This window comes from Grus americana, chromosome 17 (genome assembly GCF_028858705.1).
Source record: "Grus americana isolate bGruAme1 chromosome 17, bGruAme1.mat, whole genome shotgun sequence".
NCBI classification, from domain to species: domain Eukaryota; kingdom Metazoa; phylum Chordata; class Aves; order Gruiformes; family Gruidae; genus Grus; species Grus americana.
Window position 1 is genome coordinate 4,881,892 of NC_072868.1, and position 17,311 is coordinate 4,899,202.

Here is a 17,311-nt window from a genome sequence, read left to right on the forward strand (position 1 = left end):
TGAGAGCAGAGGAGCTGCTGGAGGACGAAGGCAAGCAGAGCAAGCCACGCTTCTCTTCCCTTGTAACTCAGTGTCCTGCTGCTCTTTGCAAGCTGTGGTCCTAATACCGCCAAGAAAGCTTCTAGCTTTTCTTGGGTAAACAGAGATATGCTGAAATAAGGTTTATTTGCTTTAATAAACCTGCAGAATTAGGTCCTTGTATCTACTTCAGGTGTGTTTTGGAAAATATTTGTTCATCTTTCAGCGAACAATGGCAGAAGTGGCCTGGAACAGGAGCAGGGTGGGAGTGCCGCGTGTGGTATGCCGAGAGGCATTTCCTGCCCTTATCTCCCCTCCTTCGAGGTATTGTCCACGGGGCTTCAGATCTGCAGCCTGTGTTACTGGAGCGGAGATTGCCAAAAAAGATACCTTCCCAGGAACGCCTGCAAGGGGCAGGAGCCGTGCAGAGCCGAGTTCACGAGAGGTGGAGAAGAGCTTTCCAGCCAAGCGCCTGTGCTTGGAAAATGCATCTGTCCTGAAGTAAAAGCTTTTTGGAAAGTGGATTGTGCCGCTCGTGTCGGCAGGGTTTCTGGGGGATATGGTGAGTCCCGGTTCGTGGGGGCTGTGGGCAGGGGTCGGGGAGAGCTTCGCGGGGCTCTCGTGCTGTGGAGGAGCTGCGGCACGCTTCCCTCGCTTTCCTGTGGCATGCTCAAGTTGTGAGTTCATATTTTGTGTCTTGGGCAAGTGCTTGAATATAGGTAGTATCTCATGAAAAACTTTGCAAGAATTTGGGTTTGTCCCTATGTAGAACTGAAGCATTTTTTTGCAATCTTAAGTTCTCATGGGACAGAACAGGTTTGGGGGTTTTTGTTTAGGTCTATTCTGAAACCCTCAAAATAAGTTTTGCAGGTGCAGCTGAAGCTGCCCTTGGCCTTCTGTTGGCCCTTTATACTGAATAAAGTGGCTGCCCAGGACCTGCCTGTGTGCTCTGGCTGAGTTTGTTTTCAGTTCTCAAACCAATTATCTCGTGGAGGAAATGGTGTGCCTGGCTGTCAGTCGGCTGAGATATTTATAGGTAAGGTCAAACCCCTGTGGAAGGTCTGTAGCAATGTTTGAAAGGAGTGGATGTCTCAACCTTGCAAAAATTCACTGGGATGTGGTGAAGTTTGTGGTGGTGTGGACGTTTCTCTGCAGCTCCTCAGAGTAATGCCTCCCCCCTCTGCAGAGAGACATAACGGTGGCTCTTCCTGGCTTGGCTGGATAGGGTGAGGTTTGGTATCCTCACCATCTCTCTCACCTGGGTTTAGTTCCCTCTCTTCTGCTGCTGTTTTTCCCATAGATGCTTTTAATCCATTGTTTATGGTACCGTTGCTCCCTCTCTTTTGGAGTGGGAGGGTTGAGGAAGGCATGGCTTCAGCTGCCCTGTTGGGGCTTTCTCAGCTGCTTGTGAATAGTTAAGCTCTCCACAGTCTCCCTTCCCCGTAAACTCTTTTTTCTCAAGCTGGCTGAACCATAAGAGCTCTCATCTCATGGGATTATTTGCAGCTTACCTCAATTTGGTACGCTCACCTTGCCATTCGATGTGCTCTGTACAGGTCTGTTTGGAAAGGACTCGTTCAATTCGCTCATGACATTGGCTTTATTTCAAATGCACCTTTCCCTGTTGAACCGCTCCTTAAATCTGGGACGTGTTCCCTCCTTCCGTGCAGCAGGTAGTTGGGTGGCTGCCCGTGGACCTCCCGGTTGATCGCTCTGCAGGTAGAGCTGCTCAGTGGTCTCTGATGTCATGGTCACACCGAGAGTCTGGGGCTGAGATTTAACTGCTCTCATTGGTGTGGTCATGGAGCCTGTATAGCAAAACCAGAATGTGCCAGTGTGTGGTGAAGCAAAAACCTGAAGGGAGAGAGAAGTGAACACAAAACCCCATGTTTTAAGTAGCTGTGGTGGTTACGTGTTACTGATACCTCCCTGGGAGCCATGTCCTATCTGTCCACCCTCAGCTACAGCTGGGGTGAGAAGGGGCCGATGGATGAAGGAGAAGAGCACGGATGATGCTCCTGGTAGGTAGAGCTCCTCTGGGGAAACCTGCTTGGCCTTGGGGTGCCTGATGGGTGGCCCCACACATCTCCAGCCTCTGGGTTATTTGTGCTGGGACGGCCTTGTCTGGTGTCTGTGGCTGCTCCGGGCTCTGCCACTGCAGACTTGGTCCCCTCTGCTCTGTGTTTTGCTGCTCAGACCAAAATGCTTCAGGGAGGCGGCTGCTAGCGTGCATCAGTGCAGCGCGGTCCTGGCTGCCGTGTTGGGGATGCCTGTAACGAGGGGTGATGGTTATGCTGGAAGGGGACAACTGGAGGGAAGGATGTGCCTTAGTACTTGAATCTCTCCTGGGTTGTCTGAGGAATGATATCGAATACTATAGAAGATCTTTGCTTATTTAGACTTTCTTCTGTTCATAAAAGAGGGCTATCTTGAACTATAGACGTGAATGAATTGGACACTAAAACTACTGCTTAATCAAGAGGGTTTTGCTTGGGTGTTTGGAGTGGATGAAGGGTGGAAACACAAAGGCCAGCGAGAACAACCAAGCAATTAAAGCACAGTTAAGTGAGCTGCCTTTTGAGATGGTAGGTGTTGCCTGTTGCATTTTTCCAATGGACTGGTCTTAGTTGCTTGTCTGCATGGGATGATGAGACTTGATCCTTCACGCTTTCCTCCTCATTTCAGGTTTCCACTGTATTCTCATCAGACACTGCGATGGGCCCTTCCCAGCTCAGCCTCGAGATGCTGGTATAGCAGCAGGCAGCTGCAATCCAGAGGACCTGCGGTGGGACATTATTTCCTGCTGGGACACCCTTCACCCCCTCTCTCTCAGCAGAAGCCATGGATGCCCACGTGGACCTCCTGACAGAGCTGCAGCTGCTGGATAAGGTGCCCACGCTGGAGAGGCTGCGGGCAGCCCAGAAGCGGAGGGCTCAGCAGCTGAAGAAATGGGCGCAGTATGAGAAGGAGATGCAGCACAAGAAGCGGAAGCATGAAAAGAAGAGAAATGCTGTTAACCGAAAGAAAGTGTCTTTTGAAGCCAGTGTTGCTCTGCTGGAGGCTTCTCTGAGGAACGACTTGGAGGAAGGTATGGCACTTGTATCTGGCAATTTCTTTGTCTGGCTACATGTGAGGTCCATGTAGCACTGTGGTGTGCAGAGTGTGTTGGCATCCATGGACTGGCCTACCCTTGATGTGGTGTTGGTCTCTAGAGCGTTGCCACCTCTGATGTAGCTATGGGTTCCTCAAAGCACTGTGTGACACCAACGTTACCTAGATTGACACCAGGAGTGGGTGCATGAATGGCAGGCTAGGGCAGGAGTTATGACTGAGATTTGGGGAGAGGGAGGCGGTTTTCATTTCTTTACTTTTCACACTTGCTACTTACAGAAGGTGTGAAACACTTCTTTGTCTTCTAGGTGTGCCTCTTCTAGTGGTTTTACAGAAGTCTGTTGTGGGAATTTACATGTTGGTGTAAATCTCTTCAGCTTCCCTGCTTGGGGGGATGGATTGAGCGCTACATGGATATATGACTTTTTTTCCCTATTTAAAATAGTGAAAAACATGGCTTTGCTTAATGCTTCCTATAGAGGAGAATTCCAAATTGTTCAGAAATTGGTTTAATTGCACCATTTCAAAGTGGATTAAAGTGCTTTGCTTCTGCTTCAAAATCTGAAGGGAGGAAAAAAAAAAATGTCTAAAAGTCAATCCCCATTAGCCTCAGCACAGCACAGGGGGAACCTGTGAGCTCTGGGGAGCCAGACCCTACTCGTCTGCAGAGAAAAATATTTCTCGGAGGAGACCTGGAGGTTGCTGCTCTGCCAGGCAGCAAAACTGGGGTCATCTTCCTGATCCCTTGGCATGGCAGAGACAAGGGAGATGCTTACGAAACCCGGCTGGTTGAGTTGCATCTCTGCTGGTGCATGCTGCTCTGGTTTTCAGCATCTTTTGCAAGCAGCAGTATGTACTTGCCTTGTATGTGGGTGGAAAGCAAGGACCTCGTCATGTCCCTGTTTCTGAGAAGGCCTTTTGTATGCTGTAACTTGTCCTTGTGTCCTACCAGTGCACGCTTTGCACCTGTTTGGAGATGGAGCTCTTTGGACAGTGATACCTGCCTGGGTGGTGTGTTACAAGCGTTTGCCAAGCCCTGCTGCGCGTCTGTGGTTTTGCGTGTGTTTGTAGCTTCTCTCTGGGAGAGCAGACCTGTGATAATGCCCTGGAAACTGCAGGCTTTTATTTGTTTCTTCCTTGCTTTAAAGGTTTAATAGTTGCTTACAGCTCTCTGCCCCACTGAGCTTGTGTTCCTCACTCTGAGCTGTTGTAGTCTTCTAGGAGAGCCCCAGCAGTGAAGCCAACGAGAGCCCTCCTCTGAAACTGCATCTGTTGGTATTGCCTGAGATGACAGATTTGTGACTTGTATCGCCTCTGCCTGTGCTGGCAGGTACTTGGTGGGACACGGCTTTGGGTTGTGTGCCCAGCTGCCCACCTGTGAGTGACAGCTCACTGCGTTGGGGTGAATAAAGAGTGTTTCATTATTCTCCTCTTTGTGCGGCGACGGTGCCTCTGCTCAGCGCTTGTGCTGGAGGGTGTGATGTGGCCAGGGGCTCTGCGAGAGGCCCGGCCTTGTAGTTTTGCTTTCTGGCTTTGGATCTGGGCAGTTTGGAAGGAGGAAAGCCCCTTCGCTGTCTGCCTGACAAATACTTTCCTATTTTGCGTGAGGTGCACAAATGGCGGAGGTGTTGGCAAACACAGCTCTGGTGGAGGGTCGCTGTGCGCCTTGCTGGCAGGGAGCAGGCAGGGCTGGTGTGTGTGCAGGCAGCAGCGTTAACACGCTGGTGTCGGGGGTCCTGTGGACGACAGTCCTGCACCGCACGTGGACACAGATACTTTGGGGGGTGCGGGAGCTGAGCTTTCAGCTCACAGCTTTGCTCTTTTCCTCCTGTAAGGGGAAAATCCATCGCTGCGGGTCTCTTGGCACTATAATCGTGTTGACCTCTTTCCGTAGGAGAGCCCAGGTAGTGGGCTTTAACCATCGGTCGCTCTTTCCGATGCGATGTTGGTCACACCAAAAGCGATAAAGACACTTCCCCGCTCGGTGGAAAATCAGCCTTTCCTGGGCAGCATCCCTGGTGCCACAGGTGCTTCCCCTCTGTAGCTGGATTTTTCAGATGCCTCAAGTTTTTAAATTCTTTTTATGGTCAATTAATTTAAGTCCTAAAAATAGTGTGTGGGCAGGTTCTGTCCCTGCTCTGTCCCGTGGGACCGGTATAAAGGGGAGAGGGAGGAGGGGACAGCACCAAACTGGGAAAATTCCTGATCAAGTGCCCTAGGCCAAAGTGAGGGAATTCGTGGCCTTTTGGAGGTCTGAGGTGATTATTTTGGTGTATGAATCATCTTTTGTTTCCGTGTGGGAAGCGGAGGGGGAGGTGAAATATAAATGATTAAGAAGTTGAGAAGTTAGCATGAGGAAGGTTAGAGAGCTGGGGGTGCAGCTGGCACGCGTCACCTCCGAGCGGGTGTGCCATCTCCATTCTTTGCTAATTTTCTGTACTTCTGCAGTTATTTTTAACATTCCCACTCCTGAAGTGGGAGAGAGGATGGTAGTAGGTGCTGTGCAATGAAATCGGGGAAAAGAAAGCAGAGCTGGGTAGCGAGTTGGCTCTTTGTCCAGAAGGTGTCTTGTGCTGCGGCCTAACCTCCTGATGGTGCGGTGGGGTGAGCCCGGTGGGATGGAGTCGGTGGGTGCAACACCCTGCCCTGCGCTTCAGGGAGCAGCCTCGTGTCCCTGAGCACCTGGACGTGCTGACTTCGCTGTCCTTTGCCTGCATCTTGCCCAGGTGTAGTTGAAAGAGCAGTGCTCATTTTGCTCAGCTCCCGTGCACCCGCAGGTATCTGCAGCACCTTCCGTCGTCCCCGTTTCCTTCTGCCATCGATGGCTGAGCCACCCCGGCTTCCCACCTAGCCCATGACCTCTCTGGCTGTGCAAACGTGATGGCCTCAGCAAAGAGGACTTCTTTCCCATGTAAGAAATCCAAGTTTGTCTATGGGCGACTGGGCGGGTTGCAGAATCGCTGTATCCCAGCGTGGTGGTGAAGCAGGACTGAAGGCAAGGGCTCCTGGGGAGCCTCAGCCCCGGTGTGGGCAGGAGCTGCGAAGGGGGACGGCTCCTGCCTGCTTCTTCCTCGCATCTTCTGCAACAGATCTGTCAAAATATCCCAGGTTTAGCAAACAAGCTGCTATTAAAAGCTCCTTTGGATCTCTACTGACAGAACCAGGGTAGCGAGTGTGCCACAAACACGCTGGTGGCAGATGTGAGCAGACAGTCACACTGGGGAGAAGTAGGTGATGGGCAGCGACCCCAGACCGAGGGCAGCGGTCCCCCTGGGCTGCAGCGTGCTGGCTGGGACCTTTGGTTTGGAAAGCTGAAACGTCTGTGGCTCTGAGGTGAGAGCAGAGCACTCCTGGTTGCCACGCTGGACCTGCTCCGCTCTCCCCCATGGAGGAGCTGGGAAGGACGTGCTGTGGAGGGGCATCACGCACAGTCAACATTTTAAGTGGAAATATGTTCGAGCCCTCGCCCAGCTCTAGGCACGATCTGAGCTGGGTGCAGGGGGACGGTGCAAAGGGGAGGACACTCAGTGCATCAGAGCTTACAGGGAGCGGCAGTGCTGTGTACAACCTCTGGGCTCTTCTGATGGCTGCAAAGGAGACTTGCTTTATAATGCAGCAAAGCAATGCTTTGTAAGCTACTGTACTAAGTGCAAAGAAGGCTGTGACCCTTCGAGGCCATCCTGCAAAGTGACGGACCAAAACGGTGGGGAGGAGGCTGGTCCCGCCATTCCCAAGGCAGCACCTTGCCCCCGAAAGCAGCCCCGGCTGCTGCAGGGCTGTCGTCTCCAGGTCTTTCTACATCGCTGAGCTCCTATAAAAGCATCCCCAGAGCATGGGGAGAGGAGCTGGTGTTCTGTAAATCGAAAAAAAAGATCCCAGAGGTGGGTAAAGTGGCTGCCTGTACAGACATGTGGCATTTGCTGCCCGGAAGTCCCTTTGCACACCCGGCCTGTTTGCAGGGGGAGCTCCCACTTGAATGGCAGAAGCTGGAGGTGTTCGCGTTAGCGGGGGGGTGAGCTGTGTTCCCTTCAGCAAACCAACAGAGAAATAAAGCCCCTGAAGGACCGATTCACCTTCCAGCAGTGCTGGAGGTGCCCTGGTTTCTCCTGCTCTCGGGTGAGAGTCCCTGCAGGCACCCGCTGTCCCCCCCAGCCGTGGCTCCAGGAAGCATCGCTGCAAAGTCCTTCAGCTCCCACCTTCTGGCACTTGATCCTGCAAGCAAAACTTTGTCAGAGCCAGAGTGTTGCATAAAACAGCGTTTCTGCAGAAGTTTAACCATGCAGATCCTTACGGCTGGTGAGCCAGGAAGTGAATGAAAACTCAGATTTGATGACCTTGGACTTGGCATCCAGCAAAACGGCTCCCGTTAGCAGCGGGCACAGGCTTGGGGCTCGCCGGGTCCTGCGCCAGTCTGGAGAAGATTTCCCCGGGGAGGGTGTAAGTCTTGCACAGCTTATTCCTACGAATACGTCCCCCATGTTTCCCTTCATGCCAACCCTTAAATCTCCTGTAAAGGTGCGGTAATGACGAGCGGGTAAACCCTTTTAAGAGCCATCCCCAGGCAGCTCCTTCTGCGCTCCCTTTGCACCTTTCTGGAATAAACCCAACCTTGTCATTTGCAAAGGCACTCTAAAAAGAGGCCCTAATTAGTGTCTATAAATTGCTTTCTTTAACCTTTCCAAGTTGATGTGATCTGTTCCCTTGTTACTAAAAACCTTTTATGAGGTGCCTTAATTTTCCACCCACATTATTAGTCTCCTGAAGCCTTTTACGAGGGGTTCCTGTGTCCGTGTCTATGAGCAAGTACATTTATCTGTCTAAGAAGATTTTTCTCCTGGGTTTCGTGCCCTTTGAAGGGCTCTGAAAAAAAAATCTCTTTTGTCGCCTGCAGTCTGAGTGTATATCTAGGTATTTGGGGACTGAATTGAGTCAGAAATTAGAAGTTTCTGTTCAATAATAAAGGTGTGTTTTGAGTTTTAAGCTCCCTATGTGTGGAAATGAAAGCCGTCCTCTTTGGGAAGCTGTGCGTGAGAGCTCTTGGCAATGCTGGATTTTGTTAATTTTGTTAATGGTGGTTGGTATGTCTTCCAAAAGCAGATTCACATGTTTGGCCACATTTAACTTGTCTTTTTCATGCAATCTGGATGCGATGCCAATGCGGGGTGGCTTGCATATGGCACCTAACTAGATGGCATCTGGGAGCACGAGCAATATTGAATATGCAACTTTCTGTGTTGTCATAACAAGAAAATAATATTTTTTTTCCTAACTTCCTGGAATTTCAAACAGGTGGGAAAATCATTTCCGTAAGAGCTCGAAATGCCAGCTTTTCTGTTTGGCAGCTAATGCTGAAAGTCCATCTCAGGTTTTCCTGGGATGAGGTCCTCTCCCTCCCCAAATCTGGAGTCAACTTAAACATTTTGTTTCAAACCCTTTTTTTAAACAAAAAAGTTTGATCAGAAATACTTTCTTTAATTACTTTTTAAATAACAAAATAAGAGATTTTCTTAACTTCAGCAAGTATTCTATAAAATGCAACACCCTCTGTTGTAGAAGAGCTTTGGTTTCAGTGGGTCTTAATCCCTTTCGGAAGCATCGGGGTGTCTGTTCTTGGGGCGCTGGCTGTTGCATGCACTGAGCATCGCTGCTTGCTGTTTCAAGATGTGTAAGTTGGGAAACAGACTCTTTCTATACCTACAGGCCAGAAATTCTGCATCTTTTGAGTTTCTCAATTCACAGGACAAGCAGCCTCCCTCCTGTGCCCCGCGCAGTGAGCGATTGGTTTTCTTGACTAAAATAGGAACAGAAAACGTGCACGCAACTGTGCTCTGACTGTCCTTGCTAAGAAATGGTGATGTGGGGATCCTGGCTGGAATTTTTTTGATCAAGATTTAAACGCACACCCCCCACCCCCCCCCCGCCCCAGCACACCTCTTGCATGCCTGGCTGCCCACCCCCAGCCCTCTGAGCACATCTTTCCGCTTGCACCTTGTTTTGGCTGAGAGCACGTTCTCAGCTTACGTGATGGAAATGGGTTGGTTTCACATCATTTTGGTTTCTGGTTTTAACACGTGTGCTGGCTTCCACCATTTCTGATACCGCTGAAAATATTTCTTATGTGTCTTGTAATAGTGTTACAAGATAATGAATAAATATTGGATTCAAACTACTTGTCCCTCCAGTAAGGGACAATCCCTGTTGGGATTCAAGGTGTTTTAAATCTAAAAGGGGTTGGCCAATGACTGATTTTGTTTCTTACTACAGTTGGCTTACATCACTGAATCGGCTTCTAAAATTTGGCTACAATGTGTTTTGGAGGGGAAACTCGTAACCACTGTCTTTTTGGTTGCATGTATCCCTAAATGCAAACTGGGCATTTCTTTGATTTAGTAGTATTGTCGATGGTTGCTTCTTAATGCAACCGTGAGTAAGGTGTGTTCCCTTTCGAAAGAAGATCTGGGCAGTGGGGAGTAAAGGCTGAAGCTCTTAGGGCTGTGCATGCAAGGTGCAGTAGGTAGGATACGTAAGGTCACCATCTGCTCTGCAAACCCTGCCCGGCCAAATCACAGCAGGTAGAGCTCAGGACGCAATGGCCGCCTTTGCCGGGAACGTCGGGACTTTTGTCAGCCAAAGGCAGATTACCGATGGGACCTTAATTCAACCAGGTGCCCAGGGGTGTTCGTGCGTACAATGAAGTGCTAAATCGCTCGCGTTTAACCTCTCCCTTCCCTGTGTTGGCTGCGCTGCTTCTAATGCCGTGGAGGCAGCATTGCATGGCGACTTATTTTCTGTTACCTACAGGCTGCCAAATGTCGAAGCCAGACCTTCCCAATCTGAACCTGATAACACTTGCTGATACATCGCTGGGTTTTTCTAGCCAGTAACTTCCCAGCTTGGTTGTCCTTCTGATTTCCCTGGGGGGGGATCACTGCCTGCCATCTGCACGAGGGGGACCAAGGCGTGGAAGTGCAGCGATGGCCATGGGTCGGAGCAAGCACTGGAAGCAGCGTGCCAGGCTGCCCGCTCAGTGGGATAACAGCGTGGAAGGGCTGACGCTACAGCCCAGCCGGGGGGCTGAGACGTGGGGTTTCTTGCAGGCAACGTGTTGCCTGCCTGGCTGCCTTCCAGGTGTGTGCTGTTACCTACGCTCCGATTAACTGCGTGTTTTGTCCCGCTCCAATAACGAGAAACCAGAGAATGTAAAGTAGCAGCTCAGTGTGGGTCCTCTGGCATCTTCTGCATAATAAGCAGCAGCAACCCGGAGTGAAATATTGTCCGTCTTCCCACCTCGGCCATGACCTCTGATAGCCAAGGCTCTGCCTCAGTGCGGTGCTGTGTTATCTAATCCAGTTCTGCCAAAAGGATGGAAGGAGTTAGCCGGATCGCTCCCGAGAGCTCGCTGGCACCTGGAGTTTTGCAGCATCATTGTGTTTTCAAGTGTATTTTGGAAAAAAAAAAAAACAAATGCTCAACTCAGAAAAAAATCCTCATCTTTGCAGATGAGAATTGGTGGGGAAATTAACATTTCTTGAGGTGAAGCCTTCCTGCATGGCTAAACCTCACGTGGCTGCTTTACCCTGATGCAATTGAAAATGCAGTGCTTGGATATAGTTTCCAGACAGGAAGAACTTGGCTGTAAGCTGTGGCTGCAGGCTCTGCTTTCTGCCCCTTCTCCTGCTCAAGGAGAACTTGAAAAGTGGATTAAATATATATATTTCCCCCCCCCCCCCCCAGATTTAAATTCCTACCCTTCTGGATTCAGGCCAGCTCAGCTGGTGTAGATTTCTTCCTCCTAGAATCATGGAAAATAGAGGTTGAGAGGGCCTCAACTGGTCATGTAATCCACCTCCTGCCCCAAGGCAGGATCAACTGTATCTAAAATGCTTGCTAATGAGGTTGGAGTTGGGTATCTTAGTGTATTTATAGGCATCTCCACAACACAAGAGCAGATACCTGTGCAAGCAGCCCTGCTTCTCATTCACTTCTACATATTTTTTTCTATTCACTTATATTTATCCCCCTTTATTTTGCTTTGCATCCCATCCTTATGCTTATTGACTGCGAGTTTTCCTACTTCCGTGAAGAATGCTCTAATTCTTTCTTTAATAGCAGTTGCTATGGCAGCTGGTTCAGGCAGTGCCTTATAACCTAGTGCAGAGCTGCTTTGACGTACACTTTCACTGCTTGGTTTTTTCCTCTGAAGCCTGGCCAGATCTTGGGGAAACCTTATCGCTCACTGCAAATGTCTTGACAAAAAAAAAAAAAAAAAAAAATCAGATTCTGGCACAACTATTAAAAATATCTCCTAAGCCTTGCCTACCCTCTAACCCATCACCTAAAGGATGCTAAATAGGCCAGGAAGCGAACTGTTTAATTCTGTCTGCTGATGCCTTTGTAATCAAGAGCCAAGATGCAATCAAGCACCCTGCACTCCTTTTAATTCGGGGAACAAGAGCCCATGTGCAGCTACTAGCAAGCGGATGCAGTTTCCACTGAGGTCCCTGCAATTTGCAACTGCTTATAGCTGAATTTTGCCTCTGGATTCCCTAGATAGCGTGAGGTAGACTGGCTATAAATGTTACTCATGTAGGAAACTGGCTTTAGTTGCTCTGTTGTGGTTCTCGTGCTCCATATACTTTTTATAACAGTTTGTAGCATCTGTCAGTTTGGCCAAGGATTTCAAGCTAGGTCTCAATTCCCTTTTTCCTGGTGGTCTTGTCTGCTCTGCCTGGTTTTGCTTTCAAAGTGGCACAGAGGAGCAGTCCCTGTCTTGAGTGTGAGAGCACCAAGATCTGCATTGGTATAGGAAACTGCCAGTGTCTCATTTCAGTTTGATTTGTGTGCCGTTACCTGGGCTGACAAGAGAGATTATATTAGTAAGGAAAAAAAAAAAACAAACCCAAGAAAAAAAACCCCACAACCAAACAAAAAAAACCCCAGTTGTTGTTGGTTTTTCTCCTCAGGACTACTGCTATAGTGCTCACCTCTAAAAGGGGGGACAAGAGCAGGAATTAACCTGAAAGTCACCCTCACACCCTTCTCAGCAGTTGCACCAGGCCTGTTTTAACCCGGTTGGCAGCTGATGGTTTCCGTAGTAGAGAAGTATTATCTGCACACAGGTTGTATTTTGTCCTGTGTTACACCTACATTTGTCTGGAAACATCCACATTTTGAGTGGGTGGGGGAGATTCTGGCACCTTCAAAGTGTTTCCAGTCTGGTCTGATTCAGAGCAGCAAAGGTTGGAGATCAAGTGCTGATACTTGCATGGTTCTGGTTGAAATGATAAGGCTTGAACGTAGTGAGACACAGTGGCTTGGTGTATTCAAAGTCTTTCAAATCACCCAATCTGAAGGATCCTCTATGTCAAAACCAGCTATTTCAATAAAAGCAAAATTATACCAGCAGAATATTTTTGAACGAAAACATGAAGTCCTTGCCCAGGAACAGAGTAGCTCTGCTGTGCCAAGGTGTCGTTGCTGCAGGACATCTACGGTCTGCCCAATGGCTTGGGATAAAGAGAAGTCCATGCCAGTTCCCAGCCTGTTGGAGAGGGGAAGGAGGAATGTCCCTGCGGTGAAGGACAGCCATTTTACTTGTGTGAAAGGTGTGGAGAGAAGAGCGCTTCTGCATCTATGTACCAACGTTGGGTTCAATTCTCATGTGTTGTCAGTGGAGACAGGTGAGATCTGAACTGGGGTGCTGTGATTAACCCTCTGGAGAGTATGTCAAGTCTACAGAGACCAGGTCCTCACTTAGAAACCTGGGCTGGAAGACACGCGGTGCTCTTGTGGAGAGCAAGTTTCAGCCCACTTAGGAGCTCAGACTCTTTCTGTGACTCTCAAACTTTTCAGACCTGGTTTATTTTTTCACTTCAGATCCTGTCTTTAATTAGCAAGGCCAGAGCACGGCTTCTTGGGAACTTAAATGGGGCTCTTCTTTTAATTACAATTTTGGTTTGGTAGCCCGAAATAGCAGGCATTAGAAAGAGCCAGAGCTCCAGCGAAGGAGGACAGTCCCCGTGGATCTGCAGTGGCATCCTCCTGGCTGTCAGGCAGTCAGTCATGGGGTTTTCTTTCCTCCTAAAGCTGATGCTGTCAAAACAATGATGCAAGTCCTGAATGTGATACGAGGCTCCAGTCTAGGCTGTAACCAGTCAGCTTCCAACCTGGTGCTGGATGCTGTGCCAAAACCACAGCGTGTCTGGGTTGGTAGGTGACAGCAGGTCATGGAGAGATGCTGGAAGTCCATTGTGCTTTTATTAGAAGGGCCAGTGAGTTTGAAATTTCATCTTAAAGGGCATCTATCTAAGCAGGATTCCCTGTGTGCTTTCATAGTAAATTTATTCTTCCATAACTTTAATCATGCAGTTGTGAAATAGCTAGGAACAAGCTGCTGCTCTGGCCCCAACCCAAATTACTCTCATCTGTGGCAATTTTCCATCACTCTTCAGAGCAAGAAGAACTGTCATTTGAGTACTGGTCAGCACTGAATCTGTAGTGTGGATTCAAGATTTGCGTCATCATTGCACTCGGTGCTCTAAGATTTCCCGTGTGTTTAGTAACGGGAATGTTTGCAGCGTGGATCTGTCCAGTTATCCTGAGGGGAGCAAAAGAGCAGGAAACATTTCTTGCTTCACTTACATTCAAAGACTTGTCTTCTAGCTGAAGGGCAATATTTGTTGACTGATTTCCTCCTATGAAGTAGGAGTGACAGCTTGAATTGCAGCTAGAGGTGCCCGGAGCAGCGCAAGGGTGACGAGACAGAGGTCTGGCCATCTGGCTTTGCTGGATCCTTGTATTTGGGTTTGAAAGCTTCCAGAAACACGCTGCTCATTCAGCCTTCGTGGACCAAGCTCTGGTAGGAGCACGTTCAGCTACCATTAACTGGGGGCTTCTTGTGAATCTCTGAGGATGTTGGCACAGATCTCTGAAGATACTTGGATATTTTAACTTCTGTTGAAGTCAGCTTGGTTTGGTCACCTAATGCATTTGTGCTGCTTAGGAATAGAGTCCATCTGAAAAATGCTCAGCTGCTTTCTGTTGGGTGCTGGTATAAAGACCACCCAGTTAAACACTCCTACCCCACAGTATTAAAATGCACTGACATGGCACTTTGTCCCCCTCAGGCATTGTCCCCATTGGCACCAGGAGTTCCCTGCAGCAGTGGAAACATCTCATCTCATCTCTTTGCTGTGGGGAGGAGTGGTTCCTTGTGGCAGCTATTACCCAGTTCTGGAAACCAACCCTGGTGTCATGGGCTCCCCACCCTCCTCTTTCCCTTCCCACAGGAAGAGGCTGTGGGTTTTCCAGCCGTGGAACAGGAAGGAATCGGGGATCCTGTTTGCCTGCCCACTGAGCTGCTCATATCTATTTAAAGCTCCTTGCAGCATGGTGCTTATCGCTGTGGCACCTCGTTTGCCAGCTGTCCTGTCTCTGCTATGCCCTCTGGAAGGAGCTCCTCCATGGACCATTGGGCATGGAGGTCCTGAGATGCCACAGCTGGGATGCTGGAGGGTGTTTCCAAACCCAGCAGGCTGATTGGAGGGGTTAAGACAGCAGCACTGGTTGCTGTGTAACTGGGAAATGAAAATAACAGCTTTGTCACCCGCAGACCATGGGGTCTTGGGACCTGGGGGCAAGAGAAGGATATTTATTCACATTCCAGTGGGCAAAGTTGGTCTTGCAGTTTCGCCCTGTCCCAAAGCAGTTTCTTTCTTAGATCCTAATAACATCCAACTCAGTATCCAGCTCCTTGGGAGGTGTCAGGTAGTGTCTGACCTGTGTATGAACATGGAGATTTGGCGAGAGTCATGAAAAGCCTTGGCTACGTTTATTACCTCTCACTAAAATATGAGAGGATGTTGGGCACTGGCTGTTTTGTTGTGGACATCCCTTTGCTCTTGTTGGGAGGTCTGAGTTCTCCGCAGCTGTGATAGAAGCCTGCAGCACAGCAGACCTGCTGGGTGGGAGGCCACCTTCCCACTGCGCACAGAGATAGCTTCAAAGCAGGAGAACCAGGAGTCCCTCCCGTGCACAGGACCTGGGAGTGCTCTGCGCTGCTGCAGCGTATGGGAGAGTCTCACTTCTGCCTAGGAGCAATTTGTGTCGTCGTTACGGCTCCGAGGGCTGTTAGCAAAGGCAAGCAGGGTGACAGAGCTGTGACTGGAGAGGATTTGCTGGTGGAAATGCTTGTGGGGTAGGTGAAGTGAAGGCTGGAGGTCTCCTTGCCAGAGCAGGATGCACATGATGCAGGAGCAGGGCGAGCGGTGCAGCCTGGCTCTGGGACAGCCTCCTGGAGCAACAAAAACCTCATTAGACTTGGCACAGTTTGCGGCATACAGGGTGATTGTGTAAAATGCTGACTTGCGGGCTTAGGCGTTTAACCTGAGCAAAATTGTCACGGGCTGGGAGCAGTATTTGCTTTGGAAAGAAAATGTGTACCTGTGCTTGAGCATCCCCTGGGATGCACACAGCTCCGGAAAGCAGTGGGACTGGCAGGAGGGTGCAGGGACGCAGCCGGGGCAGCCTTCTCCAAGACTGCTGGTGGGGGGAAGCCTTCTGCGCTGTCATCACCCCGGGGAGCGAGTTGTTACCATGGGGCTTGGGGAGAGCGGGTGCACAAGGGGCTCCATGGGGCTTTTTACCCTGCCAGCCTGGGTGCGTCATGCTGCAAAGGCGCTTGGACGGGCTGGCCCCGGTGTTAATGAGCAGCCTCGTAGCTGTGCTGCGCATGGCAGAGGGTTTTCCAGTAGTAGTTAACAAGTGAGCGGAGGAGCAGGAGCCAAGGTGCCCAGCAAGTCACGGAGTGGCCATGTTTAACTAAAATTAGCCCCTTGTAAGCTGTGGTGGCAGCTGTGCATAACAGTGAGCTAATCTCGCGGGGGAGAGGATTTGCTGGAAGAGGTGACTGCTCCCAGGTGCCCTGGCAGTGCCACGGCAGTGCAGGTACCAGGAGTTGTGTTGAGCCTCCCTTGGGGAGGCAGGCACCGTGCCCCTGGGGTGCATCGTGTTCTCACCAGCTACAGTGCTGCCAGCATCCCTGGGGAGGGACAGCACCGACGTGACCTGCCTTAGTCCGAATGCCGACTTGTGTCAGGGACCACGTAACCACAGCAGTGTGCGTCCTTGGAGAGGGATGCTTGGGGACACACGTATGGGCACAGCCAGCGCTTGAACCAAATCCTTCCTGCTGGCTGAAACGGGCTGAGCCAACAGCCTTGGTCTGGCAGCGCGGCTTCGACCTGCCCGTAATCAGGACAGGCTGCCCGGTGCAGGGAGAATGGCACTGCCAGCAGGCAACGAGCATCACTTACTCTAATTAAATTTTGGGGGGCTTTATTTATGGCCTTTTTTTTTTTTTTTTTTGACAGCTGCTTAACTGGGAAAGTAAGCTGGGGGAGGGAAGCTGTCCTTATTTAAAAGGGTCTACCCTTAGCCCATAAATCTGGGCCAGATCCGCTGGTACACGCTGGCTGCTTTGTGCGACCCTGGTAAGGAAAGCAACCATAAATGTCACTTTATAGCTGTTCTGCTTTGCTCGATGAATCTGGATCAGTGTCTCTCTCCCTCCTAATCAGGTTAGTTTTCTTTTGATCTACCCCTGTTAGGGGAAACCTAAACTGATTTAGCTATTCCCATCCATTTTCCATTGGCCTGATGGCTCTTTCCACAAGGCTATCTCGGCTCTACCCTAATTACTGTTGAGTTGTCTGATGTTGTAGCAGGTGACATTCTGGTGTATAACTTTATAAATCTTCACCAATACTCGCTGGGAATTTTTTGCCAGATGTTTTGTTTCATTTTTGGACAGATTAGTTTTAAATTGGCAAGTGCACTAGATTTAAGGAGAAGACAATTGCTACTAGCTGTCAAAAAGAAAACACTAATTATCAATCATGTTTTATTGAGCCTCTGTTGAACTGATTTGCTGTAGAAAACATCATTTTCTTGTACTCTATCTTCAGGAAATCTGATTTTTGTGAGTTCTGCTCTCTCAGTAAAGGTGATGTATGCTAGAGCATAAAAGAGAGGAAAAATTAGCTCAGGATTAAAATCTGTGACACCCTGGAATTTAAATCACCTGGTTTTAGGAGCATAAAACCATTATCTGTGCTGGCGTGCCATAAAATCATTGCAGATGTGCGTTCCTTGTCACTTCTCCATGTAAGCCCTGTCCATGCCC

At 49.6% G+C, this 17,311-nt stretch overlaps 1 protein-coding gene across 4 annotated transcripts in view; it reads left to right on the plus strand.

Annotated features, from left to right (window-relative positions):
• Positions 1 to 17,311, plus strand: part of PPP1R16B (protein phosphatase 1 regulatory subunit 16B) — a 59,640-nt gene that overhangs the window by 15,915 nt on the left and 26,414 nt on the right. For 3 of the 4 annotated variants that reach the window (XM_054845706.1, XM_054845707.1, XM_054845705.1), the window contains exon 2: positions 2,704 to 3,106. In XM_054845706.1, coding sequence (XP_054701681.1) covers positions 2,860 to 3,106 — 247 coding nt within the window. In that variant the 5' untranslated portion in view covers positions 2,704 to 2,859. Of the gene's footprint in view, positions 1 to 2,494; positions 2,604 to 2,703; positions 3,107 to 17,311 lie in introns of those variants that run through there. The other variant, XM_054845708.1, reaches the window with a different exon arrangement.